The following is an 18,173-nucleotide window of genomic DNA, read 5'->3' as shown; positions in this document are numbered from 1 at the left end:
TTGGGCTGGAGGAATCCCAGGCATTTATACAGACGGGAAGGAGCAGTCCTTGAGAGCAGCCCTGCAGAAAAGGACATTGGGGTCCTGATGGATGAAAGACTTAACATGAGCCAGCAGGGTGCTCTTACAGCTCGGAAAACAAATGGTATCCTGAGCTCCATCAGAGGAGGAATGTTGAACAGGGACAGGGAGGTGATTGTTCCTCTCTACTGTGCTCTTGTGAGGCCCCATCTGGAGTACTGTGTCCAGGGCTGGAGCCCTCAGTACAAGAGAGCTGTTGGAGAGGTTCCAGAGGCGGGCCACAGAAATGATCGGGGGCTGGAGCACCTCTGCTACAAGGACAGACTGAGGGAGCTGGGCTTGTTCAGCATGGAGAAAAGAACGCTGCAGGGTGATCTAATAGCAGCCTTTCAGTACCTACAAGGAGCCTATAAACAGAAGGGGAGTCAGCTCTTTGAAAGGGTAGATATAACAGCAGGACAAGGGGAAATGGTTTTAAGTTGAGGAAGGTTGATTTAGGTTGGATGTCAGGGGAAAGTTCTTTGCTATGAGAGTGGTGAAGTGTTGGAACAGGCTGCCTAGAGAGGCTGTGGATGCCCCGTCCCTGGAGATGCTCAAAGCCAGGTTGTATGGGGCCCCGAGTAGCCTGGTCTAGTATTAAATGCGGAGGCTGGTGGCTGTGCTTGTAGCAGGGTGTTGGAGATTCATGATCCCTGAGGTCCTTTCCAACCCAGGCCATTCTGTAAGTCTATGATTCTTGAACTGAGAAACTCAGAACTATACACAGTATTCCAGATGTGGCCACACCAGGATAGAGAAGAAGGGGAGGATTGCCTCCCTTGACCTCCTGGTCATGCTCTTTTTAATGCACACAAATGCTTTTATCAGACATACAAAATCAATGTGCAGAGATGGTCTTAATATAACAAAGACAGAGCAAGAAGTTTGTAAGGAAATCATGCCTTCTGAAAGCTGGTACTTTTCCTTACTGTCTTTTTCCCTCCTGCTGCTGCCTCAAGGGCATGACTGAAAAACTGGGAAGTGAATGTCAACGCTTGCAAGCAGCAGAAATACATCTCAGTGGCTTGAAACAAAATCCATTAGACTCTTAATATCACCTGTGGGGTAAGAGGAGAAGAGTGTGCTTCAGCAGTAACACACTCACAATTTTGAAAATATTACCCAGGACACCCATGTACCTACTGTTTTGGCCTTGCTGTCTCACTGTGTGCTTTCCCAGACATTTACTGCACTGACTTCCAGCCACACACCTTCAGTAAAGTGCACTGTCTGGGACTGAAGCAATTTCACCTTCAGCATAATCTCTGTTACTCCAGAGTCTGTTCTACAGCAACTTATCAATTTTCTCATATAAACAAATTAGATACAGAAAAGTTACCATCCGTCTCAGAAACTGAACAGCATTTAACGATACACATCACAAGAATGGAATTGGATACCACGTAAAAATCATGTTTTTCAAATAGTTCTTCCAACTGCACAGCAGTAGCCTTCCCTGTTAGGCATTTTAAATGCACATCCTTTATGGTGCATCCTTAAGGTGTTCTGCAAGCAGAAAAAATTCCAATCATACCTGAAGAGCATTATAGTAGTTTATCTAAAACCACAAACAGAAATGACAAATAGCTCAAGGAGTACAAAATTATTATGATACACACGATCAAGTCCTAAGATTTTTAAACCTACCATGATGGGCTGAGATTAAAAATGCATCTCCTTGTAACTAAATATCCTTCCCACAGAGTCTGTGTTGATAAAGAACACGAATGGTCTCTTGGTTAGAAATCACTTTTCTGTAAAACTGACCTGTCCTATTGTACGTGGGATCAGTCCACCAAAACAAGTGTAAATCACCATTCTGCCGGTAAACAAACAGATCTTATCTATAGGATTTACTCATAAGTACTTTTCACACAGCACAAAGATCAAATAATTTTTAAGGAAGCTCTTAGCTAAATCTCTTTTGGAATTGTTCCTATTTCTCCAGAGACTGGCTGCTCTGGAAGACTTATTCCTGTTACATGCATGTTTTTCTGTGTAAAGCAACCAGCAATTCTGAGTCAGGGCTAGCAGTCCATTGTGGAGCACTGCAATCTGGGTGTTTTCTCTCAGCAAGGCTAAGGTTTAGCAGCCTAACTTCAACATTAAGGTTTAGTTAAGCATGGGTAATTTTATGACATAATTATTCTACTGCTAAGGAATCTGCTACCTGGGCAACACAGCCCTTTCTATGCTCGGTACAATGAACATCTGGAAATGCTGTCATAACATTGAAAGCTGAGAGCTTTCAAAATTTAAAGGGAATAGAGCTCTTAGCTTTTGAAGCTGTGACAGCACTACCTAATGTTTGTTTAGATTTATTTTAGAGATCTGAGCTGTGCTGTAAAATTTTACCTTTAATGAATGTAGGTTTTAAACATTCATTCTGGTGACTATTCATCTCACCTTGCACATTTCCTTTTTTTGGATCAGTGGGTCCCTGTATTTAGCACAACTTTAATTTGGAGAGTTTCCAGCTTTTTATTGCACAGGTAACAATGTGAAGCAAGGCAAGAAATTATTCCTCGCCCGCAGACTTTTTCTTTCTGCAATAACTAGAAATGTAAAAAAATGTAATTAGCTTTTTACTGAATTACTTGGGATTTGCTTATCTGCAAAAAAAGTTCCGGAAGGCAGGAAGTTGTAAAAATGGCCTGACCTCCAACAATTCCCTAAACAGTTCTTTTCACGTAGCACTTCAAAACAGCCACTTATCATTTGAAGTGCCATCTTACAGAGCAGAGGAAAACTTCATTGTTTTTTAAAGGGGAAGAAAACCTTATATAGGACAAAACATTTCCAAACCGTGTTTAGATAGGTTGTAAAGTAAAGGCATACAGTACAAAAATGATGCATGGCCTCCAGTAGTTCATAAAGCACTGGTCAAGTATTTTATTAAAAAAAAAAAATTAATTAAAAATAATCAAAGTTCTTGTTCAGTTCAGTGAAAATTTTTCATATTACAGAGGTCATACCAACTTTACAGTGGCAATGGATAGAATTTTTAAGACCGTTATAACACAGTCGCTGGTACTTGCTCTTTAAGTATACCAACTTCTAACACTGTTATTTTTTATTCCACACTGAATGTAATATGACGTCAAGGATAAATCTCTTTCCTTCTGTCAGGAGTTCACCATTAATTTCATCAGATATGCACTGAATCTGCCAAAACCTTTTTTTGGGGGGTAAGAATTCATACCCTGATAGGAACTCCCAGCACCTGTCAATCCAAACAGCGGTCATCCGCTACAACCCCTCTTTTAAAATGATGCAGCTGCACAAAATGTGCCATTCCATGCTTAGCAGTAATGCATCTTCAAAAAGAACACAGGTCTAAACAGCCTGAAGTAATTTTATTGTTTACATGCAGCAAGTATCTCCACAGTGGTTTTCCTGGTGCCAGAATAAGCACAGGGGGAGACACTTTTTATAAGATTTTTACAAAATGGGATGTCAAAAAGCATTGCAAAGTCTGCAGATAAGCTTCTTATCTTATTGTTTTACTAAGGTTGGAAAATCCAATGCCAACGCATGTCATTAAGACTTTCTCTCCACCCTTATGTTCTTCTTCAGGAGACTTCATTTCAATTTTAAACATGATCTGGAAGAAGCTTCTCAGGTGTCGCAGAAACTCAATTCTGAGGGAGAGAAAACAACAGAATTTAAGAAACAAAACAAAAAGCACAACAGCAGTACCTAGAAGAGTCAATTCCAGTGAAAAGCACAGTGAGCACAATAAGCATGAGAAGATTGCTGAGTACAGAGAAGCAAGCCTCCAAAAATTTTTCTCACTTGCTCTGCTGCTAGTGACCCCTACTGAAAACACCATGTACTCTATAAGCAAAGTGAGACGGAGTGCCTGGTAACAGCAAGACAAAACGCTAAGGAAGGAAAACGAGGGGAGAAAGAACAGGTGAGGCCAGGCAAGGTCACTTAGTCACGATCCTGACTCTCCACGAGGGTCATAAGAACCCTGCACCAACCTGTGGTACAGTACCTCTCCAACTCCCAAAGTTTAAGGTGGAAACAAAAGATTAAATAGAGATAACCAAGAGTTTGGCCTTGGGGGCATACTTCTAGGCTTCCTAGTGAGGTGACTGATGCTCCATGCCTGTTGATGTTCCAAGAGGCATTTAGATAATGCCGTTTCACTTTTGGTTTGCCCTGAAGCGATCAGGCAGTTGGACCTGATAATCTCTGTGAGTCCCTTCCAACTGAACCAAACAAAATAAAAATCCAAGAGAACATTCCTGCTAGCTTCCCCAAAACAGGGAGCATGCAATTACACCAAAATACTACAAATGTAAAATTGATATCTGCTTATGACATAATTGCTTTCTTCCACTCAGAGGCAAGACTGTAGTCGTAACCTAATATTTAATTTTCTACACCAATTAACATGTGCTTTTTTTAGACTAAGTTTAACCATTGAAGAAAAAGAATGTGCACATCCAGTCCACGCATTTATATAGTTGGCAAACTGCAAAAAGCTTTTGCTTTGCATGCTAACAGCATAAGCACAAGCTAACCACACTTGACATCAAATCAAGAAAAAGTACCCACAAAATGGGAAGCAGGAGACCAAGGACAGAGGACAGTCCCCAGAGCCACATCACAAAGCTCCCAGCACCTTCTATACACAGAAACCCAGGATGTTCTAAACACAGACCACAGTGGATGCTGCAGAACCAGTAACTGCATTACCCACTTGAACTGTACTCCAGCACTTTGAGTGGAGAGGAGAAACAGTAGAAGCCAGGCAAACAGAGGCTACTATTACTGACACTGGTCTATGCTTGGAGATTTGCCTCTGGAGCAGTCAGCTGAATACCTCTGTAGGGTGATTGTGGGCATGTGGATCCCCCTGCTATGTACAACTTTTCTCCCTGTCTTGCTGGGCTAGTGACGAGCCTCCACACAGGCATCAGCTCTCACATCTCCTGAATGTGTTAACAGTTATCAAGAAGAAACGATGACTGTCTTTTCTTCCATGCCTCCTCAGCTCCAAGGGGAGGCTATAAGTAGGCAAATGGGCTTATACTGGCACAAATACTTCAGTAAAGCTGGCAGGCAACAAGCTCTGTATCAGCCTCCTTGCTAGCTGGGTGCCTTCCCAGAGCTCTGGCAGTGTGACAAGCAAACAGACAAGCCCAAAACAGCAGGAACACAGCACTGAACGGCAAGGATACAGAACAAACTGTGTAAGTGCCAAAGGCAGCACAGAACTCTGGTTTAGGGGAAAAACCTAAAAACTGATCAGCAAGCTGCGCACTGTGACCATGGGCTTGTCTCAGCCTGTACTTCATATGTTTGTAGACTATTGCTGCTCTGCCTCTACTTTCATATAGAGTGAAAAAGGAAAAGGCCATTAGTAAATAAGACAGGCGTAAAGGATTGGGAGAGGGGGAGGCTGCATGGAAATCAGGAAGGAGAATTTGTGAGCAGTAGGAAACACGAAGTAAGAACTCTGGAAACGAGATAAAGCGAGAGAAGAGACAGATGACAAAATGAAGCAGAAAGTGGGCTGCTATTAGCTTGAGGCTGATAAAGGTGTGGGCAGGTCTACATCCCAAATAGGCAGCTGTATCAAACGTGCACGAGCCAAATGGAGGAGCGACAGAGGGAGTTGCTGGAATCTTTGTTGTTTTTTTATTCAGCTGAATGACAGTTAACTGAACCACACCGGTGATCTTCCTCAGTGCCAGATTCCTTGGAATTAACAATCACTGTACTGCAACTCCATATATGTGCATAGATGTATATAAAAAAGAAGTTTGCAGAAGGGCCCTATTTTTCCCAGAAGACTACTGAGCAGCATACTCACTTCACGTGTTCTAGCTTGCTGTCAGGGCAAAGCGACCGGCTCGTTAATCACCACTTGAGAAGACCTGGCTGCCAACAAGGCCTGCTCTGTTCCTTTACCCCAAACACAGAAGAGTGCACGGAGAAGCTCACACACAGCTCACATCAACAACACGGGAGTGCCACAGCGCACCCCGCCGGGCCTGACCCGAGGCCTCCCCGCCCCCTCGGAGCGGCTGGTCCCGGCCTGCACCGCCCCGGACGCTGCCGCCGCCAGGGAGCGCTGCAATGAAGGGGGGATGGGGAAGCGGGTAGAGGACAGGGGAGGCTCCAGCCCGCCCCAGAGAAGGGAGACAGGAAAGTGAATTTGCGGGGCTTGCAGCCGCCCCTTCCCCTCCCGCTGACGGTCGCAGAGCGCCGCGCAGGCAACTCTGGAACAACTCATCGCGGCGACGGGCAGCGGGCCCAGCCCGGCCGAGGAGCTGCAGGGTGCGGTGGCTGTCGCCTGCCTGCGGCAGCAAGCCCTCCCTTTGGCCGCGGCTGCCTTCTTCCCCTTCTCGCTGCCTTCTTCCCCTTTCCTGCTGCCTGTGTTCGGCCCTCTCAGGTTTTCCCCTGCCATTTTGGTGCCCTGCACACCACAACTCGTGAGCAGTTTCCATACACAGTTTCTGGGGACTTTCGCTCTGAATCACACGTGTCTTTTTCCTCTCCAAAACCTTTCAAGCTGGCAGCAGTGCTTTCCCATACTGCTGTCCTCTGTGTGCCCCTGGCCCACGCAGATTCATCTGCATGCAGACCAGACCAAACCACAAGGCCCTCATCTCATGCCAGATTTAGGATTTGTTGCCATGCACCCTTGGAGAGGTGGCAGCACAACGAACACACAGAATTATGAGCAGCTCAACAGAAAAGCACCGTGAAATCTGCCATATAACCCAAGAGGCTGGTGTTTCTCCTCAGGGCAGCCCTATTCCTTTCCTAGCACTGCTTCCACATTAGCAGGGCAAAGGATGGCTCTGAGGGAAATAAACAAATGTGGAAGATATCTCCTTGTTCTGGTGGGTGTATTCCAGAGCATCATATCCCCCTCACAGAGCTTTAATCCATCAGTTGAACTGTCACATTTAGGCTACGCTGTGCTAGACAGGGAACTCAATCTACTATATATGTATTATAAATAGCTTTGGAGTCTGCAGGGTGAAAGTGTTAAATGCAGAGACACCATAGCTCTGACAAAGGGGAAAAAGGATTATGATGACAGTACCATAATTCAATTCAAAAACTTGTGCATTTGATGAGCTGCTGGAGGGCCAAGTTTCCCAACCCTTTACCAGCTGCCTTAGTGAGGGCATGAGGGTACTCTAGACAGGGTTGCATGATTTCTTGTGGCAGCTGATGCTCCTGAATGCCCGCTCCTGACCTGCACTCCTAGCCTGGCAGAAGTGACAACCCGCCCATTTGAAATCAGTCTGCTTACAAAGTGAAGTGCTGTGCTCATGCAACTTGTGGAGTATCAAGGAGAAAAAAAACAAACAAAAAAACAAAAAACAAAGCTGAATGACACAAGTCATCGCTTTGTTTCAATTAAGCATTGTGTACTTCTCTGATGTCTTTCACTTGGAAACTTACTTCACACAGAATTACCTCACACCTGTGCAAAGGGAGGCTTACCTGCTCCCTCCCCCCCAAAAAAATCTGATGAATGTTGTTACCAGGTATAATGGGATTGAAAATGAAGTTAGGCAATTTCTAGATCTCATGTGATGGCACCACCATTCTTCAGTTATCACAGTACTGTACCTTTCACGTATACAGCACCGGTACCATGATAACCGAAAAAGGACAGTTCATAGTCTTATTGTTTGATGCCATTGTCAAATAAGCTACCCTTCTCCCATCTTACTTAAGGGGAAACTACACAGTCTCTATGAATAGCTATGACCTAGTCAGTCTTCTAGAATAAGGTAAATTTTTGGTATTGGATGTCTTTTACCCACCCTGTGTGTTTCAACTAACTGTGAGAAATGTATTCCTTTTGTTTCCTCTGAACCATTACTAGTGACAGACAAACCTTTAATAAAATCCACGATTAAAGGGCATCACAGAAGTCAACTACCTGACAGGTCTAAAGCTTTAGGGCTGCACATAGCTCCAGAAATTGAACTTTTGAAGTGTTTCCTTTAGGCAGTTACAGCTTTAGCATTTGGCAAGCCATTTAATATAGGCCATTTGATGCCCCAGGTATAGAGAAGTCATTAGGAAAACAAGGTAGTATATCCTAGGTAACAAAAAGCTAAGTGACATACACATACAATACAAGACCAAGAATCCACAATAAACCTTATCTCTGCAATTTTAATTGCTTCAGAATCAGGAAAAATACACAATGGTAAGGAAATAATATTTTAACCTGTAAAACTTACACTACCTGTCTCATTTTAAGACAGATACAAGTTGTTCTACGCACAGCCATAGACAACATCTTTCATATAGAACAAATAGCTGTGTGATAGAGAATTAAACAAGACTAAGTAATTAAAATGAAAAAAAATAAAAATAAAAAACAACTTACGTGTATGGAGACAGAGGTCCTAAAAGGACTTTGGAAACATCCTGTTGTCCAAGGGTCATGAGCAGCAGAGCAAGGCTCTGGTTTGTTGAATCAACACAACCTCCCTGTAAACCAAAATGTTTTAATAATTAATCTCTGTACAAACCAGAAATTGAGATGGGAGGAGAGTAATAGAGAAGAAAGATACATTTAAAAGGTTGAATTACTGCTCTCAGTTTTCAAGGGCCAAAAAGATAAAAATCTAGATTTTTAACAGTGACAAATTCACCTGTCAGGTTGAAAAGAACTATAACTAAACCAAAACCCAGGAATAATGTCAAAACAAAGAACTCTTTCTCATCTCTTCCTGTTCTGTTCAAGCATTACAAAACTGAAGCATGGAAGTGTTTCTGAACTTCAATAAACAACTTTTAAGCAAAAGGATGACATGAACTTCTGCATTTCACTGGTTGCAGATCCAAAGCCACAATGCAGTCTGTGAATAGTTTCCTGCTGAATTAAAACTAATCATAAGCCCACTGAACATGCTGTCTGGAGAAAGCAAAACTACAGAGACTGCTAACTGGAAGTTACCTTTGTGGGCAAAGCACAAACAACATTTTAAGAAACATAACTATTGAAAAAAGCAAATTTTTTGAAATTTGGGATTCCACATAAATTTTGGGATAGACTAAGGAAACACAGTGATGTGACAACTTGAACACATTCACTCAGTGAAAAGGCAGAAAAAAGCGCTATTCCAGTGAGAGATACTGATAGTAATTTTCAAGATGGTTTTACTTCAGTATGACAAGTCTCACTGTTCCTTGGAAATATAAATTCAACACTTTGAATCATACAGTTGTTGATATAAAAAAGACCTTTAAGATCTTTCTTATATCTAAACTAAACTTCCACTGCTGCAACTTGAGGCTGTTCCCTTACGTTCTATTAGTTGTCAAACAAGAAAAGAGACCAGCACCAACTTCACAGCAGCCCTCTCAGTTAGTTGTAGAGAGATAAAGTGTCCCCCCCACAGCCTCTTCATCTCCAAACTCAACAGCCCCAGTTCCATCAGCCACCCTTTGTATATCTTGTTTTCTAGTCCCTGCACCAGCTTAGTTACCTTTCTCTGAATGCATTCCAATGACCTGACATCCTTCTTTTAATGAAGGACCCAAAACCAAACAAGGAACCAGTGGCTCTGTCTCCCCTGTGCTGTGTACAAGGGAACAGTCACGGAATGCCTTGGGTTGGAAGGGACCTTCAAGATCTCTTAGTTCCAACCTATTGTGATGGACAGGGCTGCTACCCACCAGGGCCCATACAGCCTAGCCTTGAATGCCTTTGGGAATGAGGCATCCACAGCTTCTCTGGGCTGCCTATGGCAGTGCCACACCACCCTCTGAGTGGAGAATCTCCTCCTAACATCTAACCTAAATCTCTCTTATTTTAAAGCCATTCTCTCTTGTCTCACTATCAGACTGCAGGCCAGGCTGCCACTGGCTTTCTTGGACACCCATACACACTGCTGGCTCATATTTCTCTCTGCAGGCAGACAGCTCTGGTGCAGTTGCATTCCACACTAAAGCAAGGAATTGACTGTGACTATTCAGGACAACTGAATTCCTGTCAGCGAGAAGCTGCCAGACACAACTGCCTTCCATGTGGCAGCAGCTCTGACATAGTGGGGGCAGGGCCAAGAGCAGCAGCATCATACCCTGAAATTAGAAATGCAGCCCACGGGGAGCACAGCTCCCAGGAGTGCTGAAAACAGTGGACAAATAGAGGATGGTGCAGCAGCTAGCACAGGCAGGACAGATTATCCCTCCCCAGTCAGGGGATTGGCTTACCTATCAGCTGCCTTGCAGACAACAAGTCTAGCCGTGGTCTCCACTAGGCAGAAAGCTCTTGCCTAAAAGAATGCAGCTACCCAGCCCGAGTGCCTGCCCAGAAATACGGCTGTTCCAGTCTCTTGGTTGCAGGGAGCGTCTGAGCCTGCTGCTGCCCCCGCAGCATGGCAGATAACACCCGCATGAGTTGTGAGCCTATGGATGATCCTCTCAGCATAGGGACAGCTCAAGGAGGAGGTGGAGAGATTGAAGAGCATCAGGGAGTATGAGCAGGAGACAGACTCCCTACTGATTATTATTGCTTACTGATAGTTCAAGCTGGCAATAACGAAGCCACTGAGAGCTATCCAAAGTGACTTCAGGGGACTGAGGCAGTTAGCGGACTAAGAGTGGGAGTACAGGTGGTATGTATCTTCCTCTAACCCTTCAGGTGCAAGGAGGAAATTGAAAGGACTGGAAAAATCCAGCTGATAAATCTATGGCTGAGAGGCTGGTACCACCACAGGAATTTTGGCTTTTTTTGACCATAAGGTGGTTTACTCTGCATCTGGCCTGATGGCTCCTGATGATGTCCACCTAGGTCAAGAGGAAAAGAATTCTGGCCCAGGGTCTGTCTGGGCTTGTATGCAGGGCTTTAAATGTCATTTAAAGAGAAAGGGTTAATGGTGAACTTGTCCATGAAAAGATGTGGAATAGCATAGCTAAGTTAGAAAAGAAGGTGCTAGTGGAGGCCCTCAACCTGCTGTACCTTATGATGAACGTACTTGGCAGCAAGTTGCCAGGCCTCATCACTAGATTTGCTTGGGGGTGAGGGGTGGGGCTGTGCTGCTGAGGAACAGAGAATAATCATGAAACACTTGCTTTAGGAAGTAGCAGGCAAAAACCTCAGATTTTTCCCAAAGGAATTTAGGAGGGCTCTTCCAGAAAGGGAATGGGACTGACAGGTGGAGATGAAAACCGTGGTGCAATTGGAAAACTACTACCTTATTGCTATCACTGAAGCATGGCATAACTCACGTACCTGGAATACCATGATTGAGGGCTATGAGCTTTTTAGAAGGGATGGACGAGGCAGGAGAGGTGGGAGAGTTACTGTGTTAAGAAGTGCAAAGACTGTTAAGAGCTGCCCTTGACAAACAGTCATGAACAGGTTGAGAGCTTGTAGGTTAAAGTTAGGGACTGAACCAATAGAGGGCACCTGGGGTCCAGGTCTACTACATACCACTTGATCAATGGGAGCCTGTGAATGAGGCCTTTTTGCTTCAGCTACAAAGGTATTTTACAAAAGCAAGAATCATATCTGCCCTTTTCAACTTCTTTTTTGATGCCTAGCAAAAAGAGCAATTTAGCACTTCACATAGCAAGTCTCAAATCCTTAAATGTCCTACATGTTAAAGTTCACACAATAGCAAGAGCTAAGCAAGCACTTAAAGAGATGCCTCTGAGCCCTTTTAAATAGGAACAAATTCCAACAGTTTTGTGGGCGATTCTGACAACTAAAATCCTCTGTAGAGAATCATTTTCAATGCGGCCAGGATGCCCTTTTCTGATACGCCTTCTGGCCCCCAGACTAACTACAGGCAAAGACACAGATGGAGAAACAGTCTAATCCAATTCACGTGCAATCTAAGCAAAGAGAGGGAGAGCAGTTCTCCCTTGAGCACTGAGAGATTACCACATCTAAAGAGAATGGGACTTAAGGACTGCCTGTCCACAGCAGCCTGTTCTCCCATGCATTCTCCTCCCAGCTTTACTGTTTCACTATACACTACACAGGCAAAACAAAAGAGACAAAAACCAAACCAAACCAAACAAAAAAAATAAAAACAAAGCAAAACCCCCAAAAAAGGAACAAACCCCCAAAAAGTAGCCTAAAAACAAGCAAACACAGCACACTTTGCAATGTGTGGAGTCAGCACTGGATCAAACTGACCCAAGCTTGAGGGGTAAAAATAAAAATAATAATAAAAAAAAAGAAGTAAAATGCATGAGCAATCCAAATGTTTGTAATGCCTGGCTAACACTCCGTGAGAATGTGTATCATACACAAGGGCAAGGGCATAAACTCGAGTGTATATTCTGTAAATAACAAAATGAACTGCCTATGTCAGGGAGCAGGGATTTCATGAGTACTGAGTAAGATTGAAACCCTCCAGTAGGTAAGCAGTACGGTAGCCCTCAAAAGATAACAAATGAGAACTTTTTCACCTTGAGGTCTACAAACAATCCACACACTTCTCAGCAGTTGCCAATGACTCTTGGAATGGCCCACACATCATAGAGCCTTCCAGAATGCCAATTGTTCCATAGCAGGCCACAGTGAACAATCTCATGCACTGAGAATCTGATTTTCAAGGACACTTGAAACCTCATGCCCTGTTGCTTCCCCATGCAAAGACCTGCCTGACCCTTTTCCTAATTGACTACATGAACTAAAACAGAATCACACTAATGGCGTTTTAACACTTCAAGACCCAATCACCTCATTCCAGTTCAGAGCAATTACATTTTTTATTTTTTAGTACCATTTGTAGATGGCTGCCTCCTGAAGACCAAATCTGGCTTGTCAGTACTAACAGCTGCTTACTTTGACATCTACAGCAATACACAACAAAAGTAGGTATGTTCTTTATTAGATACGAAACTCACTAATTGCTAAATCTGACTGAGAGCCAGTTGTCCACTAGAAGTCTCAGCACAGATGAAAACTAGCATTTTAATTAAAAAAATAATGCTATGGGAAACGGTGATGCAGACAGTGTTTGCTTAGGAATCTTGTCTGAGCTCCTCTCTGATAAACTATTCAGTTTCTTATATCGCAGACAGACCTCAGGACATTTGAACTTTGTCATTGCTGAAATAAAATGCCCAGCACTGAAACCAGCTGCTTTTTTCCCCCTTTTTCTTCCTCTTCCTCACACTTTCTCCCACTCACAATGACCCAATTCCACCACCGGCTCAACCGCATTAACTCTCTTACTGCTCTCTCCTGTGGCTAAAAGTGAAAAAAACACATGAAGCAAACTGAATTCTGTTGCAAAAGAAGGCAGTGAAAACAAATATTTTTTTTTTTTCTGATCCACAGTAAAATAACATGGACACAGGAAATAACATGGCAGAGTAAGTCATTATATCATTAAATGAACCATTTATAGAACACCCCCAACTTGTATCGAGATTACATTGGTAACATCGGATAATTTTTCTGTCTGGATCTCAGCCTGACTGCATCCTCAGATCACCTATTCCTTCACCAGTGTATCATCACCTTCTTCCTTTTCAGCTGTACATACAAAACATATTGGCCACTTACCCTGTATATCTCCTCAAGCAACAGCTTAGCACAATTCTGGCCAAGTTCCTCAGGAAGCACAGCTGCTCCTTGGCCCTGAGGGTTTGAGGCTAACTCAGCACTGAGCATAGTGCCATTGATGGTTTCCGCAATAAGGCATATGCCGAAACCTGGAGATCTGAAAGGAAAACACATTGGATAGAACAAAATTAAATAACAAACCAAGAAGAAATATCAAGCTTGTCTGCAAGCTGCGAAGAGCTCCACTCATTGGACGTTGTGGGGAATCTGGACTTGCCAACAAAATTTCCATTCTAGACTTTTCATCTGTCCTGGAAGAAACATTATCTAAAAGCTAGATCCAACATCACTAGTTCTAGACATGCTGTGCTGGATATTTCTGGACCAAACTCTTAAAAAATTAAAACAAAACCAATCAAATCCAAGAAATAGCATTTTCTATTAAAACATAACAAAAAACAAAACAAACAAAAAAAAAACCCAAAACCAACAAAACACATTTACTAATTAATCTTTGAAATTTACTTAAGTAATTTGAGTTTCTTCTCTGTCACATTCAAGTACAAAACTAACTTTCTTTAGGGATCCACCTTTTTGCATGGAAGCTTCGATGTATAACAGGGTGAGCCACAGTAACAAGGAGGCGAATAAAAACCAAAACATCTGATTTACACAACTTGCATTTCATAGAATCACAGAATTGCTTGGTTTGGAATGGATCTTATAGCTCATCCAGTTCCAACTAGCAGTGGTGACAGCGGTGTGAATAACAGCCACATTCATGACGGCCGTGCACAGCTGTCACACAACAAAATGAAGTGCACTGATCAATTAATCTGTGTGAGCTGGTTAATGGCGGTGACTATGTTGAAAAATACTGTTTTGTAGTCGAGAATCTGCTCTGTCAAATAGTGCTATTGTGCTCTTTGAACCTATAGGCATCACTTTTGGAGCAACCTACACATTTTTCTCAAGAGCTTATTAGCATCCTAAAAAAAAAAAATGCTTTTATTGGTGTTAAAAAATACTTTTGCTAAAAGAAAGTAACAGATGGTAGAGTACAGCTTGTTGAGAAGTCAAAGAGCTGTAACTAGAAAAAAAATAAAAATAAAAATCACAAGGTCCTTGTGTTTTTATGTTCTGGAACAGCACCAACAGCCTGCCGTTCAAAGTAAGGTAGACTTTACCTACAGCATAGTTATGGACTCACACAGCCTCCAATATCCAAACTTTTAAATTAAAAAAAACTCCTCGCACCCAAACGGTAAGGAACATCACCAACAAACCACAAAAATAAAGCCTAAACACCAGCACAGACAAATTGTCCCAGTGTCATAAAAAAAACAATTCTGCCAAAGACATTTAAATAGGGAGGGAATGAACAGATACTGGTGGTTCCCACCCATATTTAAGTACTGGTACTCGCTCAGCAATACAGAAGTTATGCTAAAGATGTTTTCCTCCTTCCCCCTGAAAGAAAGACCTAGACAGCAAGAGTCAAAAGATGTTGCTTCTTAGGGGCTACAATTTGGACAATAATGATAATTGCATCCTGTGACAGATTTTGCTAGAACCCGGTAGCATGTGACAAACCGGCAAAACAAAATCATCCAGTGTCTCATCAATGTGTGAACAGTGTTAGGAAACATCTGCAAAGATGAACATCCTGCTGTAAATCCAGAAAAAGCTTTTGTTTGGAGAGGCACCACAGGTGGCAGAAAATGCTCACATCTACTTCCTGAAGCTTTTGGTATTGTGCGACGGACAGAGCGCAATACGCTGCATTCTGAAATCAGGGCTTTGTCTAGGCTGGGCACAGGTGTGCTGAAATAGTCCTTGCTGTTTTAAGTCTTCAGTGAACAGAGACAGCAATGGGAATGAGATGCACTGTTCTTCTTCCTTGTCCTGTCTACACATAGAGAAGCAACAGGAACCTAGTAATACAAAAACCTTTGCTGAAATGGGACTGTGCTGGCACCATACTTATGCTGAATATGGTAGCACAGCAGAAGTAGAGATTGACATGCACTGCCAATGTGGAAAGGGGAACTCGCCTTTTCTTCCCATGTCATTATTCATTCTCCTACATGGCCTAATCATGCAAGTATAAAACATAATGGTGCTGCCTTAATTCATTTGAATTTTCTACATTATTGGCAGGCACAGAAAAAAAAATAAAAAAAATAAATCACAAATACCCCAAGCCATGACAACACCAAAAACTCACCCATCAGAAAAAAAGGCTTCAAAATTTTCATTATTGTTAAGTATCTGCAGCCACAACTCTTACTAACATGGAACACTAAATATAACAGAGAAATCAGAAAAGAGGAAAGAGACTTTAGGATTAGTTAGCAATTCTCAGATGTTCAGACTTACGAAGTCAACAAGTTATCTCAAAAGACAGTATTTGCAAGGACAGAAACAATGAAAAAAAGCATGCACGCCTTGAACTGAATATATGGGAAAATGACATACAAATTAATTTGTATTAATTAATCTCAATCCCAATCTCCAACTGCAAAGAAGGGAAAAGCAGGTAGCGCTACTGATAGATGTCAGCAAAATTGTCTGAATCGTGAGCATCACTTCTCTGTTCTGCTGGCCAGTATATCTCTAAGGAAATTTGAAACAGTAGTTTGCTCTTGCGAGAACACCATTTCAGTTATTAATGTCATGGCAAAGCAAAGAATAACGCACGCAGCCCAAATCATTTGCAGAATCGTAGGGGTTGGAAAGGAACTCCAGAGATCACTGAGTCCAATCCCCCTGCCAAAGCAGTTTCCCTACAACAGGTCACACAGGCTGGTGTCCAGGCGGGTCTTGAATATCCCCAGAGGAGACTCCATAACCCTCCTGGGCAGCCTGTTCCAGTGCTCCGTCCTCACCGTAAAGAAGTTCTTGAGCACATTTGTGCAGAACTTCACCTGCTGACCATGATAGTATGAGACTCGTCTCCCGCGGTCTTTTCCAACACTTCCTGTGCTCCAGTTTCTGGCCATTTCCCCTTGTCCTGTCTGCACACACTGCTGAAAAGAGTCTGGCCTTGCCACTTTGCCCCCCACACCTCAGATATAGACCTGGATCAGGTCCCCTCTCAGCCTTCTTTTCTCAAGGCTAAACAGACCCAGTTCCCTAAGTCTCTCCTCATAGGGGAGATGGTCCAGGCCCTTCACCATCTCTGTGGCCCTCCGCTGGACTTTTTCCAAGAGATCCCTGTCTTTTTTGTACTGGGGAGCCCAGAACTGGACATAGTATTCCAGATGAGGCTTTACCAGAGCAGAGGGGAGTATCACCTCCCTTGACCTGCTGGCCACGCTCTTTTTAATGCATCCCAGTATGCCACTGGCCTTTTTGGCTACAAGGGCACACTGCTGGCTCATGGCCAACCTGTCGTCCACCAGGACGCCCAGGTCCCTCTCAGCAGAGCTTTAGGAAACATTCAGGTTTCATCCTTAGTATTACCATGTCCATCAGATGGTCTAGAGTAAAATTCAAACATTAGTTGACATATCAATATCTTATCGGTGCACTCTGGATTCACTTCTGTGATTCTGTGAACAGGCTTAAAAGTGAACAGAGTTCAAATTACCCTTAGCAGTAATGATGCATTACATTGTTTGTTTAAGAAAACACAGTATTTCTATCACAGTATTAAAATAAGTGTTCATTCCTATTTTTCCCCCTATAATGAATATTTATTTAATGTATTGAGTAAAACAAGTGTTCATTCCTATTTTTCCCCCTATAATGAATATTTATTTCATGTCAGAAATAGAAAATAATGGCCTATAGCCCAGTAAAATTACAGATTAAAATACACTACCAAGCAAATAAATAAATAAATAAATAAATAAAATAAAAAAAATACACATCTGCATTTCATCTTTGTGTAAACACCAGATACTCACTTTCCAGAGCTGATCCCTTTCATATGGTCTGTGTAGATATAAATATCTGGGAGGAATTTATTCAGGATACTCCTTGCAGATTCCACCATTCTGTTTGCCATCTGTGGAGATACTCTGACAGAATACCTGTATTTCTGTGCTAAGGAACTGTGACAGTGAAAAATAATTAAGAGACTGGCAAAAAATAGTCAAGAGGTCCCAGTGCATTCTTTCAAAAAATGTAGTTCTGTCTTACATGTAGAATCCCTGAGAGTTGGAAGGGACCTTTAAAGGTCATGTGGTCCAGCTCCCCTGCAATGAACAGGGACGTGTACAGCTGTATTAGGTTGCTCAGACAGGTCCAGCCCAGCCTTAAATACATCCAGGGATGGGACTTCCTCTACATCTCTGGGCAACCTGTTCAGTGCCTCACCACCCTCACTGTAGAAGGCTTTCACCTTATATCCAAACGCAAACTGCCCTCTTTTAAAGTTTGAAATTATTTCCCTTTGTTCTATCACCACAGACGATGCTAAAGAGCCTGTCCCTTTCTTTCTTGCAGCTCCCCTTTAGATATTGAAAGACAGTTAAAAGATCACCTAGGAGCCTTTTCTACTCCAGGCTGAATAGCCCCAGCTCTCTCAACCTGTCCCCATAGGACAGGTGTTCCACTCCTTCAGTCATTTCTGTTTTGTCTCTGG

General features: G+C 42.8%; 1 protein-coding gene across 1 annotated transcript in view; it reads right to left on the bottom strand.

Annotated features, from left to right (window-relative positions):
• Positions 1-1,599: 1,599 nt before the first annotated feature.
• The window catches only part of RCL1 (RNA terminal phosphate cyclase like 1), a 30,344-nt gene continuing 13,770 nt past the window's right edge, over positions 1,600-18,173 (bottom strand). Inside the window, exons 6-9 of the mRNA XM_072359085.1 lie at positions 17,494-17,619; positions 13,583-13,739; positions 8,438-8,541; positions 1,600-3,701 (exon numbers count right to left, since the gene is read on the bottom strand). Of these exons, the coding sequence (XP_072215186.1) occupies positions 3,551-3,701; positions 8,438-8,541; positions 13,583-13,739; positions 17,494-17,619 (538 nt within the window). The 3' untranslated portion in view covers positions 1,600-3,550. The remainder of the gene's footprint in view (positions 3,702-8,437; positions 8,542-13,582; positions 13,740-17,493; positions 17,620-18,173) is intronic.

This window comes from Excalfactoria chinensis, chromosome Z (genome assembly GCF_039878825.1).
Source record: "Excalfactoria chinensis isolate bCotChi1 chromosome Z, bCotChi1.hap2, whole genome shotgun sequence".
NCBI lineage: Eukaryota > Metazoa > Chordata > Aves > Galliformes > Phasianidae > Excalfactoria > Excalfactoria chinensis.
The sequence above is the reverse complement of the archived record's forward strand: the minus strand, read 5'-3'. Positions and strand labels throughout refer to the sequence as shown.